The 24,446-nt window shown below is 45.4% G+C and overlaps 1 protein-coding gene and 1 long non-coding RNA gene across 2 annotated transcripts in view; one reads left to right on the top strand and one right to left on the bottom strand.

Annotated features, from left to right (window-relative positions):
* Positions 1-24,446, bottom strand: part of LOC134343579 (collectin-10-like) — a 134,881-nt gene that overhangs the window by 63,302 nt on the left and 47,133 nt on the right. The window contains exon 3 of the mRNA XM_063042332.1: positions 5,539-5,610. Coding sequence (XP_062898402.1) covers positions 5,539-5,610 — 72 coding nt within the window. The remainder of the gene's footprint in view (positions 1-5,538; positions 5,611-24,446) is intronic.
* The window catches only part of LOC134343575 (uncharacterized), a 31,775-nt gene continuing 13,153 nt past the window's right edge, over positions 5,825-24,446 (top strand). Inside the window, exons 1-2 of the long non-coding RNA XR_010017277.1 lie at positions 5,825-5,859; positions 16,668-16,781. This is a non-coding gene — a long non-coding RNA (uncharacterized LOC134343575). The remainder of the gene's footprint in view (positions 5,860-16,667; positions 16,782-24,446) is intronic.

Genomic DNA, 24,446 nt, shown 5'->3' with positions numbered 1-24,446 from the left:
TGCTCCGCCATTCAATCATGGGCTGATCCACTTCATCCAGCCATCCCCACTCCCCTGCCTTCTCCCCATACCTTTCGATGCCCTGGCTAATCAAGAACTTATCAATCTCTGCCTTAAATACACCCAATGACCTGGCCTCCACAGCCGCTCGTGGCAACAAATTCCACAGATTTACCACCCTCTGACTAAAGTAATTTCTCCACATCTCAGTTCTAAATGGATGTCCTTCAAACCTAAATTTGTGCCCTCTTGTCCTAAACTCCCCTACCATGGGAAATAACTTTGCCATATCTAATCTGTTCATGCCTTTTAACATTCAGAATGTTTCTGTGAGATCCCCCTCATTCTCCTGAATTCTAGGGAATACAGCCCAAGTGCTGCCAGATGTTCCTCTTACAGTAACCCTCTCATTCCTGGAAACATTCTCATTAATCTTCTCTGAACCCTGTCAGTATATCCTTTCTAAAATAAGGAGCCCACAACTGCACATTGACGGTGGTGGAGGCGGGTACAATAGTGTCTTTTAAGAGGTTCCTTGATAGATACACAGAGCTTAAAAAAATAGAGGGCTATGGGTAACCCTAGGTTATTTCTAAAGTAAGTACATGTTTGGCACACATTGTGGGCTGAAGGGCCTGTATTGAGCTGTAGGTTTTCTATGTTTCTATATACACACACATACATGTACCCACGTCTGTGCATACGCAGACATGCCTGCATCCCAGGTGATTCTTCCACCACTCATTTCCACTAATCGTTGCTCAGTTTGATTATTGCAAATGGTCACAGCAAAACGACAAGGGAAGCATTAGCACACACATCAAAGTTGCTGGTGAACGCAGCAGGCCAGGCAGCATCTCTACGAAGAGGTACAGTTGATGTTTCGGGCCGAGACCCTTCGTCAGGACTAACTGAAGGAAGAGCTAGTAAGAGATTTGGAAGTGGGAGGGGGAGGGGGAGATCCAAAATGATAGGAGAAGACAGGAGGGGGAGGGATGGAGCCAAGAGCTGGACAGGTGATTGGCAAAGGGGATATGAGAGGATCATGGGACAGGAGGCCCAGGGAGAAAGACGGGGGTGGGGGGGGAACCCAGAGGATGGGCAAGGTACTTTCTGTGAAGTTTTAAGGTACATTGAAGTCAGTGGAGAACGTGTTGAATGGCATGCAGTCACGTAATGTGAAAAGCATTAACAGCCAGCTTGTGCTTAGCAACATGTCACAGAAAACACCTTGCTTCAGACATTGGGTGTAGGATAAATACGTGCCAGAGAACAGCCACCTGAGGGAAAAATGGGGCTTTTGTTGAAAATTTCATCTGCAGGGAAGCCCCGTCAAGGCTGCACTGAATTGACTGACAATTTAATTTTCTTGTCCGTCTGCCTTCGGTGGTATGTGATCCTTTTACAAACAAGCTATTGTACCTTATACATGTTAAGCTGTTGATTCAGAAAGAGGAAGCTTAATAAACTACAGACTAATCTACTTGGCTGAACTAGTTTACTCAATCATTAATAGGGAACAGGTTGTTTTGAAATAAATGTCCTTTGAATAAATTACATTCTTCGAAATGATTCAGACACAGACTGCTGCGCGCTGTTGGCTGCAGGTTACAGGAATCATATTCACTGAAAGGAACAAGAATCAAAACAACTGATAAATCTTAGGGGATTCACACTATTACTAGGAGACATAAATGGGTTTATTCATCCTAATGTATTTTCCATGACTTGAGTCTTTGTGTAGCAGCTGATTTTTATCAGGCCAGGGAACACGGAATGTAGAACAGTGTAGCAGAAAAGCAGGCCCTTCGGCCCACAGTATTGTGCTAAAGCAATTATATTAGTTATCAGAAGGCCAACTATATTAATCTCTTCTGCCTACATAATATCCATATCCTTCCATTTTCCTCACATTTATGTGCCTATTGCGGCAGTTGCCCGCAATCGCAGTGGCTTCTATAGGGTCCGCAAAGGGTGCTACCGTACGTTTTAATTGTATTTTTTTTTACAATTGTAAGATCCTGCTGGACATTAAGAGTTTAAAGTACTGTAGGTCTACCCCCCGTTGGCAGCGTAACTGGAGGAGTCGGACCTGGTGCAGATCGAGACGCTGCCTGCGTCGGACAGGTTTCCCAGGTGACAGTAAGCAAAGGAGATGTGCAGTCGAATGGCGAGTGAATGTCTTAGTGGCTTTTCTTCTGGTTGCAGGACCCCTTTTGGACATTGTTAATGTGGAGTGCTGCAAGCGTGATTCTCCCATTTATTGGCAGGCAGCAGGGGTGGGCAGTGGGGGAGCTGTGTGGCCTACAGCCGCAGTGTCGCCTACTTACAGCTGCCCGGAGTGAAGCGCCAAAGCCGGTGCCCTCCGCCGGGGACGTTGGGTGGAGTCGATGACCCACCCCCGTGTATTCACTTGGCAGAAGACAAGCTATATTGTGGGTGACTACAGAATTCATGTTCTCGGGGCCTCTTTTGCTCTCTTTTTGCATTGAACTTTTTTTTAATAAATTTCTTATTGTAATCTATAGTTTTGCTTTCTGTTGCTCTATAGTGCCTCTGTAAAACAACAAGTTGGCCACAGTAAGGGAGATTTGACAGAGGTATATAAAATTATGATGGGTATAGACAGAGTGAATGCAAGCAGGCTTTTTCCACTGAGGCAAGGGGAGAAAAAAACCAGAGGACATGGGTTAAGGGTGAGGGGGGAAAAGTTTAAAGGGAACATTAGTGGGGGCCTTCTTCACACAGAGAGTGGTGGGAGTATGGAATGAGCTGCCAGACGAGGTGGTAAATGCGGGTTCTTTTTTACCATTTAAGAATAAATTGGACAGATACATGGATGGGAGGTGTATGGAGGGATATGGTCCGTGTGCAGGTCAGTGGGACTAGGCAGAAAATGGTTCGGCACAGCCAAGAAGGGCCAAAAGGCCTGTTTCTGTGCTGTAGTTTTTCTATGGTTTCTATGGTTTCTACGGTAGCGCGACCCTATTACAGTGCGGGGCATTCCAGAGCTCAGAGTTCAACTCTGTAAGTACATTCTCCCCATGAAGATGTGGATTTCCTCCGGGGGCTCCAGTTTCCTCCCACAGTCCAAAGGCGTGCCAGTTAATAGGTGAATTGGTCATTGCAAGTTGTCCTGTGCTTCGGCCAACGTTAAACAGGTGGGTTGCTGGGGCAGCACAGTCCGGTGGCCCAGAAGGGCCTGTTCCATACTGTATCTCTAAATAAATAATTTCATGACGTATGTCAGCGATAATAAACCTGATTCTGACTCTGGTAGGCATTCTGGATGGTGGATTTCAATGACTGAGCCCAAGAGGGGTTTGGTACCGTCACCCTGAATGGATTGGCTAAGTCCTTAAGGACTGCGTACAAGCCCAAGGGGGAAAGAATCTATCTTAGATCTAATATTTCACAACATATTGCAGTGGTAATTCTCCAGATTCTGATTCCAACTTTTAACTCCTGTATCCCCGGATAAATAGTTACTGATATGCCACATTACATAGGTCTGACAGGTACAATCTAGCAATCTTACCAACAGCAATGAAGCTCTACGACCTTACAGTTAAAATGGGTTCAGTTTGGGTTCAAGTTCAAGTTTGATTGTTATTCAACCATACATGAATGCCCATTCATGCCATGTGATAAGAGGGCATACAGAAGTGACGAAGCAACCAGCTGGCACTCAACGTCAGTAAAAACAAGGAACTGATTGTGGACTTCAGAAAGGGTAATACAAGGGAACACACGCCAATCTTCGTAGAGGGATCAAAAGTGAAGAGAGTGAGCAATTTCAAATTCCTGGGTGTCAGTATCTCTAAGGACATAACCTGGATGCAACATATCGGTGCAGTTTATAAAGAAGGCAAGACAGTGGCTATATTTCATTAGGAGTTTGAGGAGATTTGGTACATCACCAAAGGCACTCGCAAATTTCTACAGGTGTACTGTGGAGAGCATTCTAACTGGGCGCATCACTGTCTGGTATTGAGGGGAGGGGCTACTGCACAGGATCGAAACAAGCTGCAGAGAGTTGTAAACTTAGTCATCTCCATCATGGGCACTAGACTCCGCGGTATCCAGGACATCTTCAAGGAGAAATGCCTTGTTCTCATTGTTACCATCAGGAAGGAGGTACAGAAGCTAGAAGGCACACACTCAATAATTCAGGAACTGCTTCTTCCCCTCTGCCATCTGACTTCTGAATGGCATTGATCCAATGAACACTACCTTACTACTTTTTTATTGCTATTTTGCACTGGTTAATCAAACTATTTTACATATATACACACACAATTTACAGTTTTTATTACGTATTGCAAAGTACTGCTGCCACAAATACAACAAATTTCACAACATATGCTGGTGATTTTAAATCTGATTCTGATTCTGAATACAGCCAAATGAAACAATGTTACTACTCCAGGGTCAAGATACAAAACATAGTCCCAACAGCCATTCACAATACAAAGCACAAATAGCACATATAAGATAGCAATAAACTTAAAAGTCATACGGAAATATATAATGAGTGAGCGAGTGAGTGAGGCCTCCGTCAGTCAGAGCTGACCATGGATATTGTGTTCTAGCTGTCTAGATACACAAGCCTTGGCAGTACGATATGGGGAGCAAGGCATTGCCCATAAGGCAGGCTCCCCCTCTCCACGCATCTGGTGAACCCAAAGGAACGGTAGAGTCCGATACAGTTTGGTACCAGTGGCATGGTGGGGGTTGCCAGTCAGCACTGAATCCATTATAGGACTTCCTTAGGATTCCAGCTCCGGATTTTGCCCTCAGAGTTTACTCCCGAAGCCTTCCTCATGAGTGGGTATACCCGCAAGGCAGTGGATGTTTGAAATCAGAGTTTTCATTCTCCTAGACGAGCTGCCAACCATGGCTGACAAGCCCCATCTGCCTGAAGCGACTGGTTTAAAGGTGCCAATAACCCGCACTTAGTCCTTCTCCCGTCAGTAGAAACAGTTCTGCACGGCTTAGCAGACAAGCCACGCGTGAAGGCCAGGAGCTAGACTTGGTTGTCAGAGGCTATTTGAGGAGCACGCCATTGGGAGCATTTACTAGGTAGTGGGAGCTTGTCCCCATTACCACCCCCAGCTATAAGAACCTAAAGGAATTTATAAAATACCTTCAGCCACTACTTGAAAACAAACTAAAAGTCGTTGGTAGGCTAAGTGAGGAAGTATCTCACAGTATGACGCACTTTCAACTAACTGAATTCCAATTCGAAAAAGTACCTTTTTTCGAAACCAACAATAAAACTATTCGATTCTTCCGTAATTCATGCAAAACAGGAATGAGTGAGACAAGCAAGTTCAAACAAGGATGAACGGTCAACAAAATATATATGTTCCTCACTCACCCCTTCTCTATGTCACCACTTAAGTGAACAGGAGACTATGTTTATTTAATTCTAGTGCCACCCAGACCCATGTGGCAGATTACCTTAACGCAGAGAATTGATGCACAGCACCATGTAATACAAACAGACAGTAAGCAGATACATGGCTCCTACAATACCTTTTGACCCAGGAGGTCCCAGTTTTCCTGATCTTCCAGGTTCACCAATGTCACCCTTTTCACCCTGATCACCTTTGAAAACAGAAAACAATAATCAAATGTTACTTTTGCAGACTAAAGTTTTTCTGTCCACTCCATTGTTTCTATTGCTACATAGAATGCAGAACACTACAGCAGAGTACAGGTCTGTCGGTCTACAATTTTGTGATGAATTTTTAACCTAGTCCAAGATTAAAAGCTTCCCTCCCACATAACTCGCCATATTCAAACAGTTTACTCTATGGTCAAACAACAAAGAACTGCAGGCACTGGAAATTCAAGGTAAGGTCAGAAAATACTGAAAGACCAGCAGGTCAGACAGCATCTGTGAGAAAAGAAAAGGAAACACACATAAAATGCTGGAGGAACTCAGCAGGCCAGGTAGCATCTACGGGAAAGAGTAAGCAGCTGATGTTTTGGGCCGAGACCCTTCACTGGGATTGCAAAATAAGGGGAGAGGTCAGAATAAAGAAGTTGGCAGGAAGGAAGGAAGAAGAAGCAGAAGAAGAGGGTGGCCAGTGATAGGTGAAACGGGAAGGGGGGAGGATTGAAGTAAAGAGCTAGGAAGTTGATTGGTGAAAGAGATAAAGGGTTAGCGAACGGGGAATCTGTTAGAAGAGGGTAGAAGACCATGGAGGAAAGGGAAGGGGGATGAGTACCAGAGGGAGGCAATGGGCAGGTAAGGAGATAAGGTGAGAGAGGGAAACAGGAATGGGAATGGTGAAGGGTGGGTGTGAAGGGCTGCAATTACCAGAAGTTCAAGAAATCGAAGTTGATGCCAACAGATTGGTGGCTGCTCAGACAGAATATAAGGTGTTGCTCCTCCATCCTCAGTGTGACCTCATCCTGGCAGTAGGAGAGACCATGGATTGACATGTCAGAATGGGAATTTCCCCTGGGATTAATAAAGTATGACTATGACTATGAATGGGAAGTAGAATTGGCCACTGGGAGAACTCGCTTTTGGTGGTGGATGGAGCAAAGGTGCTTGATGAAGCAGTCTCCCAATCTATTTCAGGTCTCATTGATATACAGGAGGCCACACCTGGAGTACTGGATCAGTAGATGGCCCCTACAGACTCGTAGGTGAAGTGTTGCCTCTCCTGGAAGGACTGTTTGACCCTGAATGGTAGCGAGGGAGGAGGTGTAGGGGCAGGAGTGGCACTTGATCCACTTGGGGAACGATGAGTGGATAAGGGAGTTGCATAGGAAGCGATCCCCCTGCAGAAAGGAGGGAGGCAGGATGTGCTTGGTGGTGGGGTCCTATTGGAGATGGCGGAAGTTACGGAGAATTAAGAGAGAAAAGGAAGCATCAGTTCAGTTTGCTCATTTTGACTATCAGAGGTCTGTTGGTTGGGAAGTCCGACACCCAGCTGCACAGTGATATGTTTAGACAAAGGAGCAGGAGTTTGTTCATCAAGGTCTGTGGGACAAGACTGCTGCATGCTAAACTGGAATCCAGACACAACATTGTGATATATATGTACTTGTTTTCTAAATTAGACCTGCATTTCAAATTCCCGTGACTTCCTTTGAATTAGTTTAATGTTTTGAAGTTACAAAGCATAGCATTTTAGATTGGAGATGTGGTCAGAGAGGCCAACATGGGAGTGTGGGATTGCTTTGTTCAAGTACCGTGTCTGTTTTTATAAATGTGGTCCTGTCTATTTGTTCTCCTAGTAATCATGGTGACGTACTGGTGCATTTGGGTAAAATATCCTGCGGGTTAACATAACTGAAGTTTCATGCAGTTATAAAGAACCCATCTGGATTCTTGTTTTGTAGACAGCTGACAATATTGTAAACACTCCCAGTGGACCCTCGGCATTTTCGTTCAGGAAGATGTAGACAGCGGTGATGAACATTAACAAGTTCAGCTTAATCCCATTTAACGGTACACATGTACACCACCAAATGGGCCAAGGTGCACAACAGATTACATTCAACTCATATGCACAACACAAAAGCAACATTACTACAAATAAATTAACAAAAAATAAGGTGCATTTACCACATAAGTTAAAAAGTAAACAGTACAGCACTACTGGCGCTTCGTACGCAAAAAGACTTGGGTGGTGGCAGGGAGTTCAGTAGTCTCAAAGCCCGGAGAGATAAATTGTTTCCCATCCGAACAGTTCTTGTCCTAATGCTGCAGTATCCGCTGGCGCTGGCCTGGTCGGGTTAGCTCCCGGCCTAGGTAGAAAGCGTTAGTACCGCTGGCCTGGTCGGGTTAGCTCCCGGCCCAGGTAGAAAGCGTTAATACCGCTGGCCTGGTCGGGTTAGCTCCCGGCCCAGGTAGAAAGCGTTTGTACCACCGGCCTGGTCGAGTCAGCTTCTGGCCTAGGTAGAAAGTGTTTGTACCGCTGGCCTGGTCGGGTTAGCTCCCGGCCCAGGTAGAAAGTGTTTGTACCGCTGGCCTGGTCGAGTCAGCTTCTGGCCTAGGTAAAAAATGTTAGTACCACCGGCCTGGTTGAGTTAGGCCTGGCCTAGGTAAAAAATGTTAGTACCACCGGCCTGGTTGGGTTAGGCCTGGCCTAGGTAAAAAATGTTAGTACCACCGGCCTGGTTGGGCCAGACCTCAGCCTAGATAGTGTCCCAGCTCTCTTGCCATGCTTCTGCTCCTTTTACACTGCCTGCTTCTGCCACTCCCTCAGCTGAGCCGCTTAGGTCTGGTCGCTGTTGCTGGGAATGATAAAGTGCCTGAATTTTTGACAGGTGGTAAAACACAACTTTTTCTGAAGAAGTGCCTGAATAGAATCCTTAGTCCATTGAGCACCACTATTAACTCTCTTGCCGGCAAATTAAAAATCACTTAGTTTAAATGTTCAGTGGCCCTGTATTCGTGGAGCTTTGCCTGACTGAAATCCCTGACAAGAAACTTTGAAACACCATCTAAGAACTGAAAAATGGCATCATTATAGGGAGCCCGAGAAGCCACTGCGTCTCTGCGTGGCGTTACCTTCTCTGCAAGGCCTCGAAATGCCACTGTGCCAAACCCACCTCCAGATGAGCAGCCCCCTCTTTCTCTCCATGTCAGGCTTAAGTGAGTGGGTTGTCATCTGGGCTTAAAATTTTCAGGTGCAAATGGAGTTTTGACTCCTGCCACTGTCTGAAGGGAGTTTCTACGTTCTACCTGTGACCACATGTTTCCTCAGGAGATTCCAGGTTCCTCCCTCATTCTAAAGATGAATGAGTCAGTAAACCGTGGGAATGTTAAGTTGTTGCTAGGAGCATGGCGGCACTTGCTGGCTGCCCCCATTACATCATGAACAATGATGTAAACAATGCACTTCACTGCATGTTTCAATGTACATGTGTCAAATGAAGCTAATCTTATTTAACTACATGCTTGATTTAGATTAGTAGATTAGATTATGAGGACACTCAGTCCTCACTTATTGTCATTTAGAAATGTATGCATTAAGAAATGATACAATGTTCCTCTGGTATGATATCACAGAAACACAGGACAGACTAAGACTAAAACTGACAGAAACCACATAATTATAACATACAGTTACAACAGTGCAAAGCAATACCGTAATTTGATAAAGAGCAGACCATAGGCACGGTAAAAAAAAGTCTCAGTCCCGATAGCCCATCATCTCACGCAGACGGTGGAAGGAAGAAACTCTCCCTGCCATGAACCTCCGGTGTCGCAAACTTGCCGATGCAGCACCCTGGAAGCAGCCGACCACAGCCGACTCTGAGTCCGTCCGAAAACTTCGAGCCTCCGACCAGCCCTCCAACACCAAGCACTGAGCACCATCTCTGCCGAGCACTTCGACCCCGCCCCGGCCGCCAAGCAACAAGCAAAGCCCAGGACTTGAGGCCTTCCCCCTACAGATTTTGGATCACACAGTAGCAGCGGCAACGAAACAGGCATTTCAGAAGTTTCACCAGATGTTCCTCCATGCTCTCACGTCTGCCTCCATCAAATCAGAATTGTGCATGGCACCCTACTTGACAGATAACAGATATTCATCACCGGAGTGGCTGCTGCGCGCTGCATCGCGCCGCCATCTTCTCCTCTCTTGGTGTTTCCTTTTCCACCTTCTCATAACAACCCTCAGCCTCCTTATAAGAACTAACTGGTTTATCATCAAACCAATACGTTATGTTCTCATGCTGTACCTGTATAGTTCTGCTGAAGTTAAATTTAAATCTTTCTAAACTTTTTTTGATAAACTTAATTTTAATCGTGGTTCCTTAAGGTTGTCATAGCTGGGGGCTGTGGGAATGGGGGTTGGTTAGTGGGGACAAGCTTCTATTAAATGCTCCCAATGACGTGTGTCTCAAATAGCTTCTGACAACCAAGCAACACACATCAAAGTTGCTAGTGAATGCAGCAGGCCAGGCAGCATCTCTAGGAACGTCGACTGTACCTCTTCCTAGAGATGCTTCCTGTGTTTACCAGCAACTTTGATGTGTGTTGCTTGAATTTCCAGCATCTGTAGAATTCCTCGTGTTTGCATCTGACAACCAAGTCCAGCTCCTGGCCTTCACATGTGGCTTAGTTACTAAGCCCAGCGGAACCTTTTCTACTGAGAGGAGAAGGAGCAAAGGTGAGATACTGGCGCCTTAAAACCAGTCAGTCTGGGCAGATGGGGCCCATCAGCTGCGGTTGGCAGCTCATCTAGGAGAAGGAAAACTCTGATCTCGAACCTCTGCTGCCTTGCAGCTATACAAAACTCATGGGGAAAATCCAAAGAAAAATCTGGAGCTGAAGTCTCTGAGGCAGTCCTACATTGAGTTCAACGCTAACTGGCAGCTCCTGCGATGCTGCTGGTGTCAAACTGTATCGGTCTCTGCCGTTCCTTTGGGTTTATCAGAAGCATGGAGAGGGGGAGTCGGCTACATGGGCAACAGTTTGCTCTCCGTATCGTGCTGCACTAGCTTGTGAATCAAGTAGATAAGTAGGATGTAATATCCATGGTTGACCCCAACCATCGGCGAGCCTCAAGAATTTTAAATATAGAATTTTATTTAAAATTCACTTGGTAAGTTAACAATGGTAAGTATTAATAGAGTAAATGGACAGCTCAGTTTTTATTTCATCTAAAATCACAATATGTAGATATGCCTACAAGAGGAGAGGCTGTACTTGATCTAGCCAGTAGATCTAGTTCATTGTAAATCTAGTCAGCTCCATCTTGGGCACCAGCCTACAAAATTCCCAGGACATCTTTAGGAAGAAGTGTCTCAGAAAGGCAGCGTTCATTATTAAAGACTTCCAGCACCCAGGGCATGCCCTTTTCTCACTGTTACCATCAGGTAGGAGGTACAGAAGCCTGAAGGCACACACTCAGCGATTCAGGGACAGTTTCTTCCCCTCTGCCATCCGATTCCTAAATGAACATTGAAGCTTTGGGCACCACCTCACTTTTTTAAAAATACAGTATTACTATTTTTGCACATTAAAAAAAATCTATTCAATATACATAATTGATTTACTTGTTTATTTATTATTATGTTTTCTTTTATTTATTATTATAATTATTTTTTTTCTCTCTCTGCTAGATTATGCATTGCATTGAACTGCTGCTGCTAAGTTAATAAATTTCACGTCACATGCCAGTGATAATAAACCTGATTCTGATTCTGATCTGGTATCGGGAAATGAACCTGGTCAGGTGTCAGGTCTTTCAGTAGGAGAACATTTTGGAGAAAGTGATCACAATTCTATCTCCTTTACCATATCATTGGAGAGGGATAGGAACAGACTAGTTAGGAAAGTGTTTCATTGGAGTAAGGGGAAATATGAAGCTATCAGGCAGGAACTTGGAATTGGGAGCAGATGTTCTCAGGAAAATGTACGGCAGAAATGTGACAAATGTTCAGGGGATATTTGTGTGGCATTCTGCATGGGTACGTTCCAATGAGACAGGGAAAGGATGGTTGGGTACAGGAACCATAGTGTACAAAGGCTGTTGAAAATCTGGTCAAGAAGAAAAGAAAAGCTTATGAAAAGTTCAAAAAACTAGGTAATGATAGAGATTTAGGAAATTATAAAGCTAGCAGAAAGGAGCTCAAGAAGGAAATTAGGAGAGCCAGAAGGGGCCATGAGAAGGCCTTGGTGAGCAGGATTAAGGAAAACCCCAAGGCATTCTACAAGTATGTGAAGAGCAAGAGGGTAAAATGTGACAGAATAGGACCAATCAAGTGTGACAGTGGAAAAGTGTGTATGGAGCTGGAGGAGGAAGTGGAGGTACTTAATGAATACTTTGCTTCAGTATTCACTGCAGAAAAGGATCTTGGTGATTATAGGGATGATTTATTACTGATTGAAAAGCTTGAGCATATGGACTTTAAGAAAGAGGAAGTGCTGGAGCTTTTGGAAAGCATCAAGTAGGTTAAGTCACTGGGACTGGAGAAGATATACCTAGGCTACTGAGGGAGGCACGGGAGGAGGTTGCTGAGCCTCTGGCAGTGATCTTTGTATCACCAATGGGGACAGGTGAGGTTCCGGAGGATTGGAGGGTTGCAGATGTTATTCCCTTATTCAAGAAAGGGAGTAGAGATAGTCCAGGAAATTATAGACCAGTGAGTCTTACTTCAGTGGTTGGTAAGTTGATGGAAAACATCTTGAGAGGCAGGCTTTATGAACATTTGGAGAGGCATAATATGATTAGGAATAGTCAGCATGACTTTGTCAAATGCAGGTCGTGCCTTACGAACCTGATTGAATTTTTTGAGGATGTGACTGAACACATTGATGAAAATAGAGCAGTAGATGTAGTGTATATGGATCTCAGCAAGGCATTTGATAAGTTACCCCATGCAAGGTTTATTGAGAAAGTAAGAAGGCATGAGATCCAAGGGGAAATTACTTTGTGGATCCATAAGTGGCTTGCCCACAGAAGGCAAAGAGTGGTTGTAGACGGGTCATATTCTGCATGGAGGTCGGTGGCCAGTGGTGTGCCTCAGGGATCCGTTCTGGAATCCTTCTCTTCAAGATCTCTATAAATGACCTGGATGTGTCACGGTCTGGATCGGGCTCCCTTTAAATTTACCTTGTTTATGTTACGATCCGGACCATTGATTCCCTGTTTTCCCATGTTCCTCAACTTTGGTGATTAGAGCCAATTAACACTCGGCTGAACCGGTAGTTTATAGTCTCCGGCTTTCAGCCATTCGGGGCGGGAGCGTCTGCAAAGTCGTCCAAGGTACGGTGTGCTGATGTCATCTGGCTGGAGCAAGCCTAGTCTCTGCCGAAGCGAGTGCCGGTAATTCGCCTCTCCTCACCGGAGCAACCCTATCCAGTTACCTCACCAAAGCGAGCCAGCAAAATTTCCTCACCGAGGTGGGTCCGTCAGTTAACCCGCTGGAGGGAATCAAGAGCTGCTGTCTACTGTTCCCAGGCCGAGTCGAGAGCTTGCCATTACCCGGAGGCTCCAAGTCAAGTCCTGGCTCCGGCAGCATTCAAGCACTATAAGTGAAGTCCTGGTCCTGGCGGCATTCAAGCACCAAGTCAAGTCCTGGCCCTGGCAGTCTGTGATTTCTGTCCTACCCCCTTCTCTGAATCCCTTCTCTGCCCCTCTTGCCTCTAGCCCTCATCTGCAGCCCCCACCTGCACTTCGGTCTAGTTCCATCACCGGAGCTAGATAGGTACTGTCTGGTGTTCATTCGTGTTAGTCTTGTCTTGTCTTGTCCTCGCCTCTGTGGGGTAAGTCAGGCCGTCTTGCCACTGCCCCGCAGAGGGTCATGAGTCCCGGCCCTATGTCCTGTACCCAAGGAGGGGTCCCGGTTCTCTGTTCTGTGTGCGAGTCCCAGCCCTATGTCCTGTACCCAAGGAGGGGTTCCGGCTCTCTGTTCTGTGCGTGAGTCACGGCCCTATGTCCTGTACCCAAGGAGGGGTCCCGACTCTGTGTTCTGTGTATGTGTCCATGGTTCCATGTACCTGCTCCCCGAGACCAAGGCTCTGTGTTCCCATGTTCCTCCTCTCCCTAGCCCATGTCATGTCCTTGCCTGGTTCTGGGGTCCGAGCCCAAGGCAAGACCCAGGTACTGGGTCCTTGCCCAGTCTCTGGCTCGGAGTCCATACGCTTTCCTCTTCATGTCTCCTCTAGTTCTGGGAGCCGATTCCAAGTTCAAGCCCAGACCCTTGGTCCCAGCCTAGTCATAGTCCTGAGTCCTTATCCTGTTCGCTATTCCTGCTACTGCCTTGCTCTCCTGGTATCGAACAATAAACTAAATCTAAGTAACCTCACAAGATGTGTCTTGCATTTTGGTCCAACCTTGCTCCCAAGATCCCCGCCACTGTGACAGGATGAGGAAGTGGAGGGATGGGTTAATAAATTTACTGATGACACAAAGGTTGGGGGTGTTGTAGATAGTGTGGAGGGCTGTCAGATGTTAGAGCGGGACATCGATTTGATAAAAAACTGGGCTGAGAAGTGGCCGATGGAGTTCAAACCAGGTAAGTGTGAGGTGGTTCATTTTGGTAGGTCAAATAGGATGGCAGAATATAGTATTAATGGTAAGACTCTTGGCAGTGTGGAGGATCAGAGGGATCTTGGAGTACGAGTCCAGAGGACACTCAAAGCTGCTGTTCAGGTTGACTTTGTGCTTAAGAAGGAATATGGTGTATTGGCATTCATCAACCATGGGATTGATTTCAAGAGCCGAGAGGTAATGTAACAGCTATATAGGACCCAGGTCAGACCCCACTTGGAGTACTGTGCTCAGTTCTGGTCACCTCACTACAGGAAGGATGTGGAAACTATAAAAAGAGTGCAGAGGAGATTTACAAAGATGTTGCCTGGGTTGGGGAGCATGCCTTCTGAGAAGAGGTTGAGTGAACTTGGCCTTTTCTCCTTTGAACAACAGAGGATGAGAGGTGACCTGATAGAGGTGTATAAGATGATGAGAGGCATCATCATGTGGATAGTCAGAGGCTTTTTCCCAGGGCTGAAGTGGCTAGTATGAGAGGGCACAGTTTTAAGGTGCTTGGAAGTAGGTACAAAGGAGATGTCAGGAGTGAGTCTTTTACACAGAGAGTGGTGAGTGCGTGGAATGGGCTGCCGGCTACGGTGGTGGAGGTGGATACAATAGCGTCTTTTAAGAGACTCCTGGATAGATACATGGAGCTTAGAAAAATAGAGGGCTAGGAGTAACTGTAGGTAATTTCTAAAGTAAGTACATGTTTGGCACAGCATTGTGGGCCGAAGGGCCTTTATTATGCTGTAGGTTTCTATGTTTCTATGTTAAAATCCTAAATTGTTTATTCAGATAAATAGTTATTGTACTTAGGGGTCCAATGGCTACTGAGTTGGGAAACTAAAGATCTGGAGATGAAGGAGGCAGTTAAATTAATCAGAAATGTGTTGCATGTATTGGAACGTGCAAAAAATCTGGAGAAGAAATGTCTATTTAGCTACTTGCATTAAATGCCTGCAAGTGAATCACTGCCTACCATCTACCAGGCCTTACCTCACCTCCCTCTCACTATTCAAAGTCAAAGATCAAAGTACATTTACTACTGAAGTATGTATACAGTATACAACCTCGATATTTGTCTCCTTACGGGCAGTCACAAAACAAAGAAACTCCAAAGTAACCCATTAAAAAAAAACATCTTAAGTCACCCAATGCACAGAAAGTAAAAAACAATTGTGTATACAGTAAAAGTAAGCAAGTAGCATTCAGAAGCCAAGTTTTACGAAAGACATGAAGCCAGGCATCGCTGCAGGCCACAGTCTCAGTTCAGCGCAGAGCTGGGTAAACGTCGTGGAGCAGTGAGCAGAACCGGGTAGAACCAGGCTGTTCCTTGCTTCTGATCCCAACACCCTGACCTTTTCACCCTGGCCCAGTGTTTAACTTATCCAAGCATCAAGTCGTTCTTCACCCTCAGACAGCTCTGGGGCCTGGACCCAACCTCCATAATTTAGCCATACCCTACTTTTCCAATTCAGCATAAATCGATCAGATATCGGCACTTTATTACCTCCTGTTTCGCTTGCCTCCTCCCGTCTCTACTTCCACCTCCGCTCACCTAGCCATGCCTCTCTGTTGTTCATGGTGATTGTTATTGATACAGTGCTATTAATAAGGTGTTTGGTAGTTTTCCTTATTTTTGTACTTTGCTGCTGATAATACTCGCTGGGCATTACCAGCGCCATCTTAAACCACACCTTTAGGTCTGTTGCTTGTCAATGCAAAAGGCACATTCCACTATATATTTTGATGTACATGTGACAAATAAACCTGAATGTGAATCTGGCTATTTCCTCTGAACACCCTCAGTCCTGATGCCAGGTCTGAACCTGAAACCCCGTCTCTTTGCCTCCACAGACAAGGCTTGACCCGTTGAGTTCCTCCAGCTGGTTGTGTTCTGCTAGAGATTGCTTAATTTTCTATTAGCTGTAGAAGCGAGTGCAACTGATGATGAATTTTTATTTTGGCTGAAGATCCATAACCAGAGGTGTCCCGCAGGAATCCATGCTGCTGTTGTGGCATTTAATTTTGTTTAGAGATAACAGCACAGCAATAAGCTCTTCCGGACCACGAACTTCCACAACCCAATGAATCTCAGGGTTATATATGGTGATATAAAGTGGGGTCGCACGGTAGTGTAGTAGTTAGCACAACGCTTTACAGTACTGGTGATCCAGGTTCAATTCCCAACACTGCCTGTATGGACCTTGTAACCACATAGATTTCTTCTGGGTGCACCAGATTCCTCCCACGAAAGACGTACTGATTGGAAGGTTAATTGGTCACTGTAAGTTGTCCTGCGGTTAGGCTAGGATTAAATCAGGGAACTGCTAGACGGCACAGTTCAAGGGGTCTATTCTGTGCTGTATCTTAACTAATAAAAAATATACTTTGACAATAAATTTACTTTGATATCGATGTGACAAAATAATTTACTAACCTGTACAAGGAAACACACACAGTTGTGGGGAGAACGTACTATAGGGTAGTGTAATTAGTGGAAACGTACATAATTCTCAACCAGTTGGGATTCACTTTCAGAGATTGGTCGGACATGTTGACGTAATTACGTGAAGTTTAATTACCACATTTTGTTATTATTCTTTTTCCACCTTGTGGCACATCAGGTGACACTCTTCTTTGCTGTTCCCATAGCATTTGACCCAGCACGGATGGAAAATGTACAAGGAAGGAGCTGGCTGGATTCGAACCCAGGACCATTAACCTCGAAGACTGGTCCTGATGCCACTATGCCACCGGACGACACAGGTTCTGGAGTACCATAAATGAGTTGTTATTGATTTTCTTCAACATAATGTTCTTCACGTTGTTTTATTTGCAAAAACCTACAGTATAAACTCCTCATAGATGGAGGAGAAGTTGAACTAGGTCACTGGTGCTGTAATCGCGTTACATTAACCACTACACTACCAAGCCGTCCCAAAACATTATCACTGTTAATTTTTCCATGCTTGCAAGTCCTTAGAAAATAACTTGATTTATACTTTGTTTACGCGTGGCTACGCTTTGTGTAAATTGTTTGAAGAGGACTGCAACATTGTGAAGGGGATTGTGTACATTAAAAAAAAATACAATTCAAATGCAATAAAGTATGGGAAAGCAGCACCACCCACACAGAAAGAAAAACTCTCTTTTGGCAAGATGTTTCCAGGCTAATGTTCAAATTGAGTTATCCTGCTGAAATCAAATGAAAACCTCCTTCAACATCAAGTAATGATTCCAAAGAGCAGGTGAGCTTAGTCAGTAATTCTGAGCTTTGGTTCATCCTCAGATAATTGTACATACAATTCTAAGTACATATTTATATAGTATTTTGAAGGAGGAACTTGGGGAATCACAAGAAGATTAGGAAAATTTGTAATATGGTCCAATAGTAATTGGAGAGGGATAGGAACAGACAAGTTAGGAAAGAATTTAATTAGAGTAAGGGGAAATATGAGGCTATCAGACAAGAACTTGGAAGCATAAATTGGAAACAGATGTTCTCAGAGAAACATATGGAAGAAATGTGGCAAATGTTTAGGGGATATTTGCGTGGGGTTCTACATGGAGAAGTTCCAATGAGACAGGGAAATGATGGTAGGGTACGGAAACCATGGTTTACAAAGGCTGTTGTAAATCTAGTCAAGAAGAAAAGAACAGCTTATGAAAGGTTCAAAAAACTAGGTAATGATAGCGATCTAGAAGATTATAAGGCGAGCAGGAAGGGGTTTAAGAATGAAATTAGGAGAGCCAGAAGGGGCCATCAGAAGGCCTTGGTGGAGAGGATTAAGGAAAACCCCAAGGAATTCTACTAGTATGTGAAGAGCAAGAGGATAAGACATGAGAGAATAGGACCAATCAAGTGTGACAGTGGAAAAGTGTGTATGGAACTGGAGGAGATGGTAGAGGAACTTCATGAATACTTTGCTTCGGTATTCACCATGGAAAAGGATATTGGTGATTGTAGTGATGACTTGCAGTGGACTGAAAAGCTTGAGCATGTAGACATTAAGAAAGAGGATGTGCTGGAGCTTTTGGAAAACATCAAGTAGGATAAGTCTCTGAGACTGGACGAGATGTACCCCAGGCTACTGTGGGAGGCAAGGGAGGAGATTGCTGAGCCTCTGGCAATGAATTTTGCATCATCAATGGGGATGGGAGAGGTTCTGGAGGATTTGAAGGCTGCAGATGTTATTCCCTTATTCAAGAAAGGGAGTAAGGATAGCCCAGGAAATTATAGACCAGTGAGTCTTACTTCAGTGGTTGGTAAGTTGATGGAGAAGATCCTGAGTAGCAGGATTGATGAACATTGGGAGAGGCTTAATATGATTAGAAATAGTCAGCATGGCTTTGTCAAAGGCAGGTTGTACCTAATGAGCCTGATGGAACTTTTTAGGGATGTGACTAAACACATTGATGAGGGTAGAGCCATAGATGTATATGAATTTTAGCAAAGTATTTGATAAGGTACCTCATGCAAGGCTTATTGAGAAAGTAAGGAGGCATGGAATCCAAGGAGGACATTGCTTTGTGGATCCAGAACTGGCTTGCCCACAGAAGGCAAAGACTGGCTGTAGATGGGTCATATTCTGCATGGAGGCCGGTGACCAATGGTGTGCCTCAGGGATCTGTTCTGGGACCCCTACTCTTTGTGATTTTTATATATGACCTGGATGAGGAAGTGAAGGAATGGGTTAATAAATTTGCTGATGACACAAAGGTTGGGGATGTTGTGGATAGTGCAGAGGGCTGTCAGAGATTTCAACGGGACATTGATAGGATGCAAAACTGGGCTGAGAAGTGGCAGATGGAGTTCAACTTGATAAGTGTGAGGTGGTTCATTTTGGTAGGTCAAATATGATGCCAGAATATAGCATTAATGGTAGGACTTTTGGCAGTGTGGAGGATCAGAGGGATCTTGGGATCCGAGGCCATAGGACACTCAAAGCTGCTACACAGGTTGACTCTGTGGTTAAGAAGGCATATGGTGCATTGGCCTTCATCAATTGTGGGATTGAGCTTAAGAGCCGAGAGGTGATGTTGCAGCTATATAGGACCCTGGTCAGACCCCACTTGGAGTACTGTGCTCAGTTCTGGTCGCCTCACCACAGGAAGGATGTGGAAACCATAGAAAGGGTGCAGAGGATATTTACAGCGATGTTGCTTGGATTGGGGACCATGCCTTGAGTGAACTCGACCTTTTCTCCTTGGAGCGACGGAGGATGAGAGGTGACCTGATAGAGGTGTACAAGATAATGAGAGGCATTGATCGTGTGGATAGTCAGAGGCCTTTTCCCAGGGTTGAAATGGCTAGCATGAGAGGGCATAGTTTTAAGGTGCTTGGAAGTAGATACAGAGATGTCAGTGGTAAGTTTTTTTACGCAGAGAGTGGTGAGTGTGTGGAATGGGCTGCTGGTGGAGGCAGAAACAATAGGGTCTTTTAAGAGACTCCTGGATGGATACATGGAGCTTAGAAAAATAGAGGGCTATGGGTAAGCCTAGGTAGATCTAACGTAAGGACACATTCGGCACAGCTTTGTAGGCTGAAGGGCCTCTATTGGTTGTAGGTTTTCTATGTTTTCTATGTTTCTAATAAAGTCTCAAAGAAACTGGAACAAGATGATGGAAAAGTGGGTAGTTTCAAAGTCATGGTAAAAGAGCAGAAACGTCATTAAGATGAAGATTAAAGAAGAAGTATCTCAGCCTGAAACATCACCTCTTTATTCCCCTCCACTGATGCTGACCGACCTGCTGAGTTCCTTCAGAATCTTAAATAAGTACATGAGGGGAGAGGACTCTGGATTTGATGTACGCTAGCGTTAAGGTTGCATACAGCTCCTCTCCCCTCCCCCCACTGGGAAGGTCAAATCACAACCTGGTGCATCTAAAGCCCTGCTACGTGCCTCTGGTGAAGAGTGAACCTGCAACCTCGAGAACAGTGAGAAAATAGTCAGAGGAGGCTTATGAGGTACTCCAGGGTTGTTTTGAGGTGACAGACTGGTAGGCACTCTGTGAGCCACATGGAGAGGATACTGATGGGCTCACAGAGTGCATCACTTCTGTGTGGACTGCAATGTTCTGACAAGAACTGTCCTTTGTTATTCAAATAACAAGCCATGGGTAACAAAGGACATTAAGGACATCCTGAACGCTAAAAAGAGGGCGTTTAGAGATGGAAATAGGGAGGAGCTGAGGGCAATACAGAGGGACGTGAAAGCCAGGATCAAGGAGGCTAAAGATAGGTACAGGAGGAAGCTTGAGTGGAAACTCCAGCAGAACAACATGAGAGAGGTCTGGAGGGGGATGAGGACCATCACTGGGTTCCGGCAAACTTGCAACAGAGGAGCGGAAGGCAGTGTGGACAGGGCCAATGAACTTAATCTGTTCTTTAACAGATTTGAAATTGCGGCCCCTGCCCATCCCCCACATGAGCCATCTGTTGTCGGCCCCCCAACCAACACATATTCCACTCTCCCCTCCTACCCCTCCTCACAGTCCCCCACCCTACTCTCATGACTATACCCCTTTCCCACACGAAACCACCACAGTGGGCTTCACAGCTGAACAGGTGAGAAGACAGCTGAAACGTCTCAACCCGAGCAAGACTGCAGGCTCGGATGGTGTTAGTACCAGGGTGCTCAAAGCCTGTGCCCCCCAGCTATGTGGAGTACTTCACCATGTATTCAACCTGAGCCTGGGGCTCCAGAGGGTTTCTGTGCTGTGGAAGATGTCCTGCCTTGTCCCTGTGCTGAAGACGCCGCGCCCCAGCGGCCTCAGTGACTACAGACCAGTGGCATTGACCTCCCACATCATGAAGACCCTGGAGAGACTTGTTCTGGAGCTGCTCCGGCCTATGCTCAGGCCACACTTAGAACCCCTCCAGTTCACCTACCAGCCCCGACTAGGAGTTGAGGATGCCATCGTCTACCTGCTGAACCGTGTCTACGCCCACCTGGACAAGCCAGTGAACACTGTGAGGGTCATGTTTTTTGACTTCTCCAGTGCATTCAACACCATCCGCCCTGCTCTGCTGGGGCAGAAGCTGACAGCGATGCAGGTGGATGCTTCCCTGGTGTCATAGATTCTTGATTACCTGACTGGCAGACCACAGTACGTGTGCTTGCAACACTGTGTGTCCGACAGAGTGATCAGCAGCACTGGGGCTCCACAGGGGACTGTCTTGTCTCCCTTTTTCTTCACCATTTACACCTCGGACTTAAACTACTGCACAGAGTCTTGTCATCTTCAGAAGTTTTCTGCTGACTCTGCCATTGTTGGATGCATCAGCAAGGGAGATGAGGCTGAGTACAGGGCTACGGTAGGAAACTTTGTCACATGGTGTGAGCAGAATTATCTGCAGCTTAATGTGAAAAGACTAAGGAGCTGGTGGTAGACCTGAGGAGAGCTAAGGTACCGGTGACCCCTGTTTCCATCCGGGGGTCAGTGTGGACATGGTGGAGGATTACAAATACCTGGGGATGTGAATTGACAATAAACTGGACTGGTCAAAGAATACTGAGGCTGTCTACAAGAAGGGTCAGAGCCATCTCTATTTCCTGAGGAGACTGATGTCCTTTAACATCTGCCGGTCGATGCTGAGGATGGTCTACGAGTCTGTGGTGGCCAGTGCTATCATGTTTGCTGTTGTGTTCTGGGGCAGCAGGCTGAGGGTAACAGACACCAACAGAATCAACAAACTTATTCGTAAGGCCGGTGATGTTGTGGGGATGGAACTGGACTCTCTGACGGTGGTGTCTGAAAAGAGGATGCTGTCCAAGTTGCATGCCATCTTGGACAATGTCTCCCATCCACTACATAATGTACTGGGTGGACACAGGAGTACATTCATCCAGAGACTCATTCCACCAAGATGCAACACAGAGCGTCATAGGAAGTCATTCCTGCCTGGGGCCATCAAACTTTACAACTCCTCCCTTAGAGGGTCAGACACCCTGAGCCAATAGGCTGCTCCTGGACTTATTTCCTGGCATAATTTACTTTTTACTATTTAGCTATTTATGGTTTATTACATAGAAACATAGAAAGATAGAAAATAGGTGCAGGAGTAGGCCCTTCGGCCCTTCGAGCCTGCACCGCCATTCAGTATGATCATGGCTGATCAACCAACTCAGAACTCTGTACCAGCCTTCCCTCCATACCCCCGATCCCTTTAGCCACAAGGGCCATATCTAACTCCCTCTTAAATATAGCCAATGAACTGGCCTCAACTATTTCCTGTAGCAGAGAATTCCACAGATTCACCACTCACTGTGTGAAGAAGTTTTTCCTAATCTCGGTCCTAAAAGGCTTCCCCTTTATCCTCAAACTGTGACCCCTCGTTCTGGACTTCCCCAACATCAGGAACAATCTTCCTGTCCAATCCCTTTAGGATTTTATACGTTTCAATAACATAAGATCTGGAATAAGATCCCCCCTCAATCTTCTAAATTCCAACGAATATAAGCCTAGTCGATCCAGTCTTTCATCATATGAAAGTCTTGCCATCCCAGGAATCAATCTGGTGAACCTTCTTTGTACTCCCTCTATGGCAAGGATGTCTTTCCTCAGATTAGGGGACCAAAACTGCACACAATACTCCAGGTGTGGTCTCACCAAGGCCTTGTACAACTGCAGTAGTACCTCCCTGCTCCTGTACTCGAATCCTCTTGCTATGAATGCCAGCGTACCATTCGCCTCTTTCACCGCCTTGCTGTACCTGCATGCCCACTTTCAATGACTGGTGTATAATGACACCCAGGTCTCGTTGCACCTCCCCTTTTACAAATCGGCCACCACTCAAATAATAATCTGTTTTCCTGTTTTTGCCACCAAAGTGGATAACCGCACATTTATCCACATTAAATTGCATCTGCCATGAATTTGCCCACTCACCCAACCTATCCAAGTCACCCTGCATCCTCTTAGCATCCTCCTCACTGCTAACACTGCTGCCCAGCTTCGTGTCATCTGCAAGCTTGGAGACGCTGCATTTAATTCCCTCATCTAAGTCATTAATATATATTGTAAACAACTGGGGTCCCAGCACTGAGCCTTGCGGTACCCCACTAGTCACTGCCTGCCATTCTGAAAAGGTCCCGTTTATTCCCACTCTTTGCTTCCTGTCTGCCAACCAATTCTCTATCCACATCAATACCTTACCCCCAATACCGTGTGCTTTAAGTTTGCACACTAATCTCCTGTGTGGGACCTTGTCAAAAGCCTTTTGAAAATCCAAATATACCACATCCACTGGTTCTCCCCTATCCACTCTACTAGTTACGTCCTCAAAAAATTCTATGAGATTCGTCAGACATGATTTTCCTTTCACAAATCCATGCTGACTTTTTCCGATGATTTCACCGCTTTCCAAATGTGCTGTTATCACATCTTTGATAACTGACTCTAGCATTTTCCCCACCACCGATGTTAGGCTAACCAGTCTATAATTCCCCAGTTTCTCTCTCCCTCCTTTTTTAAAAAGTGGGGTTACATTAGCCACCCTCCAATCCTCAGGAACTAGTCCAGATTATCACTAATGCATCCATTATTTCTTGGGCTACTTCCTTAAGCACTCTGGGTTCAGATCATCTGGCCCTGGGGAATTATCTGCTTTTAATCCCTTCAATTTACCTAACACCACTTCCCTACTAACATGTATTTCCCTCAGTTCCTCCATCTCACTGGACCCTCTGTCCCCTACTATTTCCAGAAGATTATTTATGTCCTCCTTAGTGAAGACAGAACCAAAGTAGTTATTCAATTGGTCTGCCATGTCCTTGCTCCCCATAATCAATTCACCTGTTTCTGACTGTAAGGGACCTACATTTGTCTTAACCAATCTTTTTCTTTTGATCATACCTCTGGCGATGATCTTTGCATCATCAATGGGGACGGGAGAGGTTCTGGAAGATTGGAGGGTTGCGGATGTTGTTCCTTTATTCAAGAAAGGGAGTAGAGATAGCCCAGGAAATTATAGACTAGTGATTCTTACTTCAGTAGTTGATAAGTTGACAGAGAAGATCCTGAGAGGCAGGATTTATGAACATTTGGAGAGGTGTAATATGATTAGGAATAGTCAGCATGGCTTTGTTAAGGGAAGGCAGTTCCTTACGAACCTGATTGAATTTTCTGAGTATGTGACTAAACACATTGATGAAGGAAGAGCAGTAGATGTAGTGTATATGGTTTTTTAGCAAGGCATTTGATAAGGTACCCCATGCAAGGCTTATTGAGAAAGTAAGGAGGCATGGGATCCAAGGGGACATTGCTTTGTGGATCCAGCACTGGCTTGCCCACAGAAGGCAAAGTGTGGTTGTAGATGGGTCACATTCTGCATGGAAGTCGGAGACCAGTGCTGTGCCTCAGGGATCTGTTCTGAGACCCTTACTCTTCATGATTTTTATAAATGACCTGTGTGAGGAAGTGGAGGGA

The sequence above is a fragment of the Mobula hypostoma genome, chromosome 1, assembly GCF_963921235.1.
Source record: "Mobula hypostoma chromosome 1, sMobHyp1.1, whole genome shotgun sequence".
Classification (NCBI taxonomy): Eukaryota; Metazoa; Chordata; class Chondrichthyes; order Myliobatiformes; family Myliobatidae; genus Mobula; species Mobula hypostoma.
Note: the sequence above shows the minus strand (reverse complement) of the source record. Positions and strands in the feature narration are given on the sequence as shown.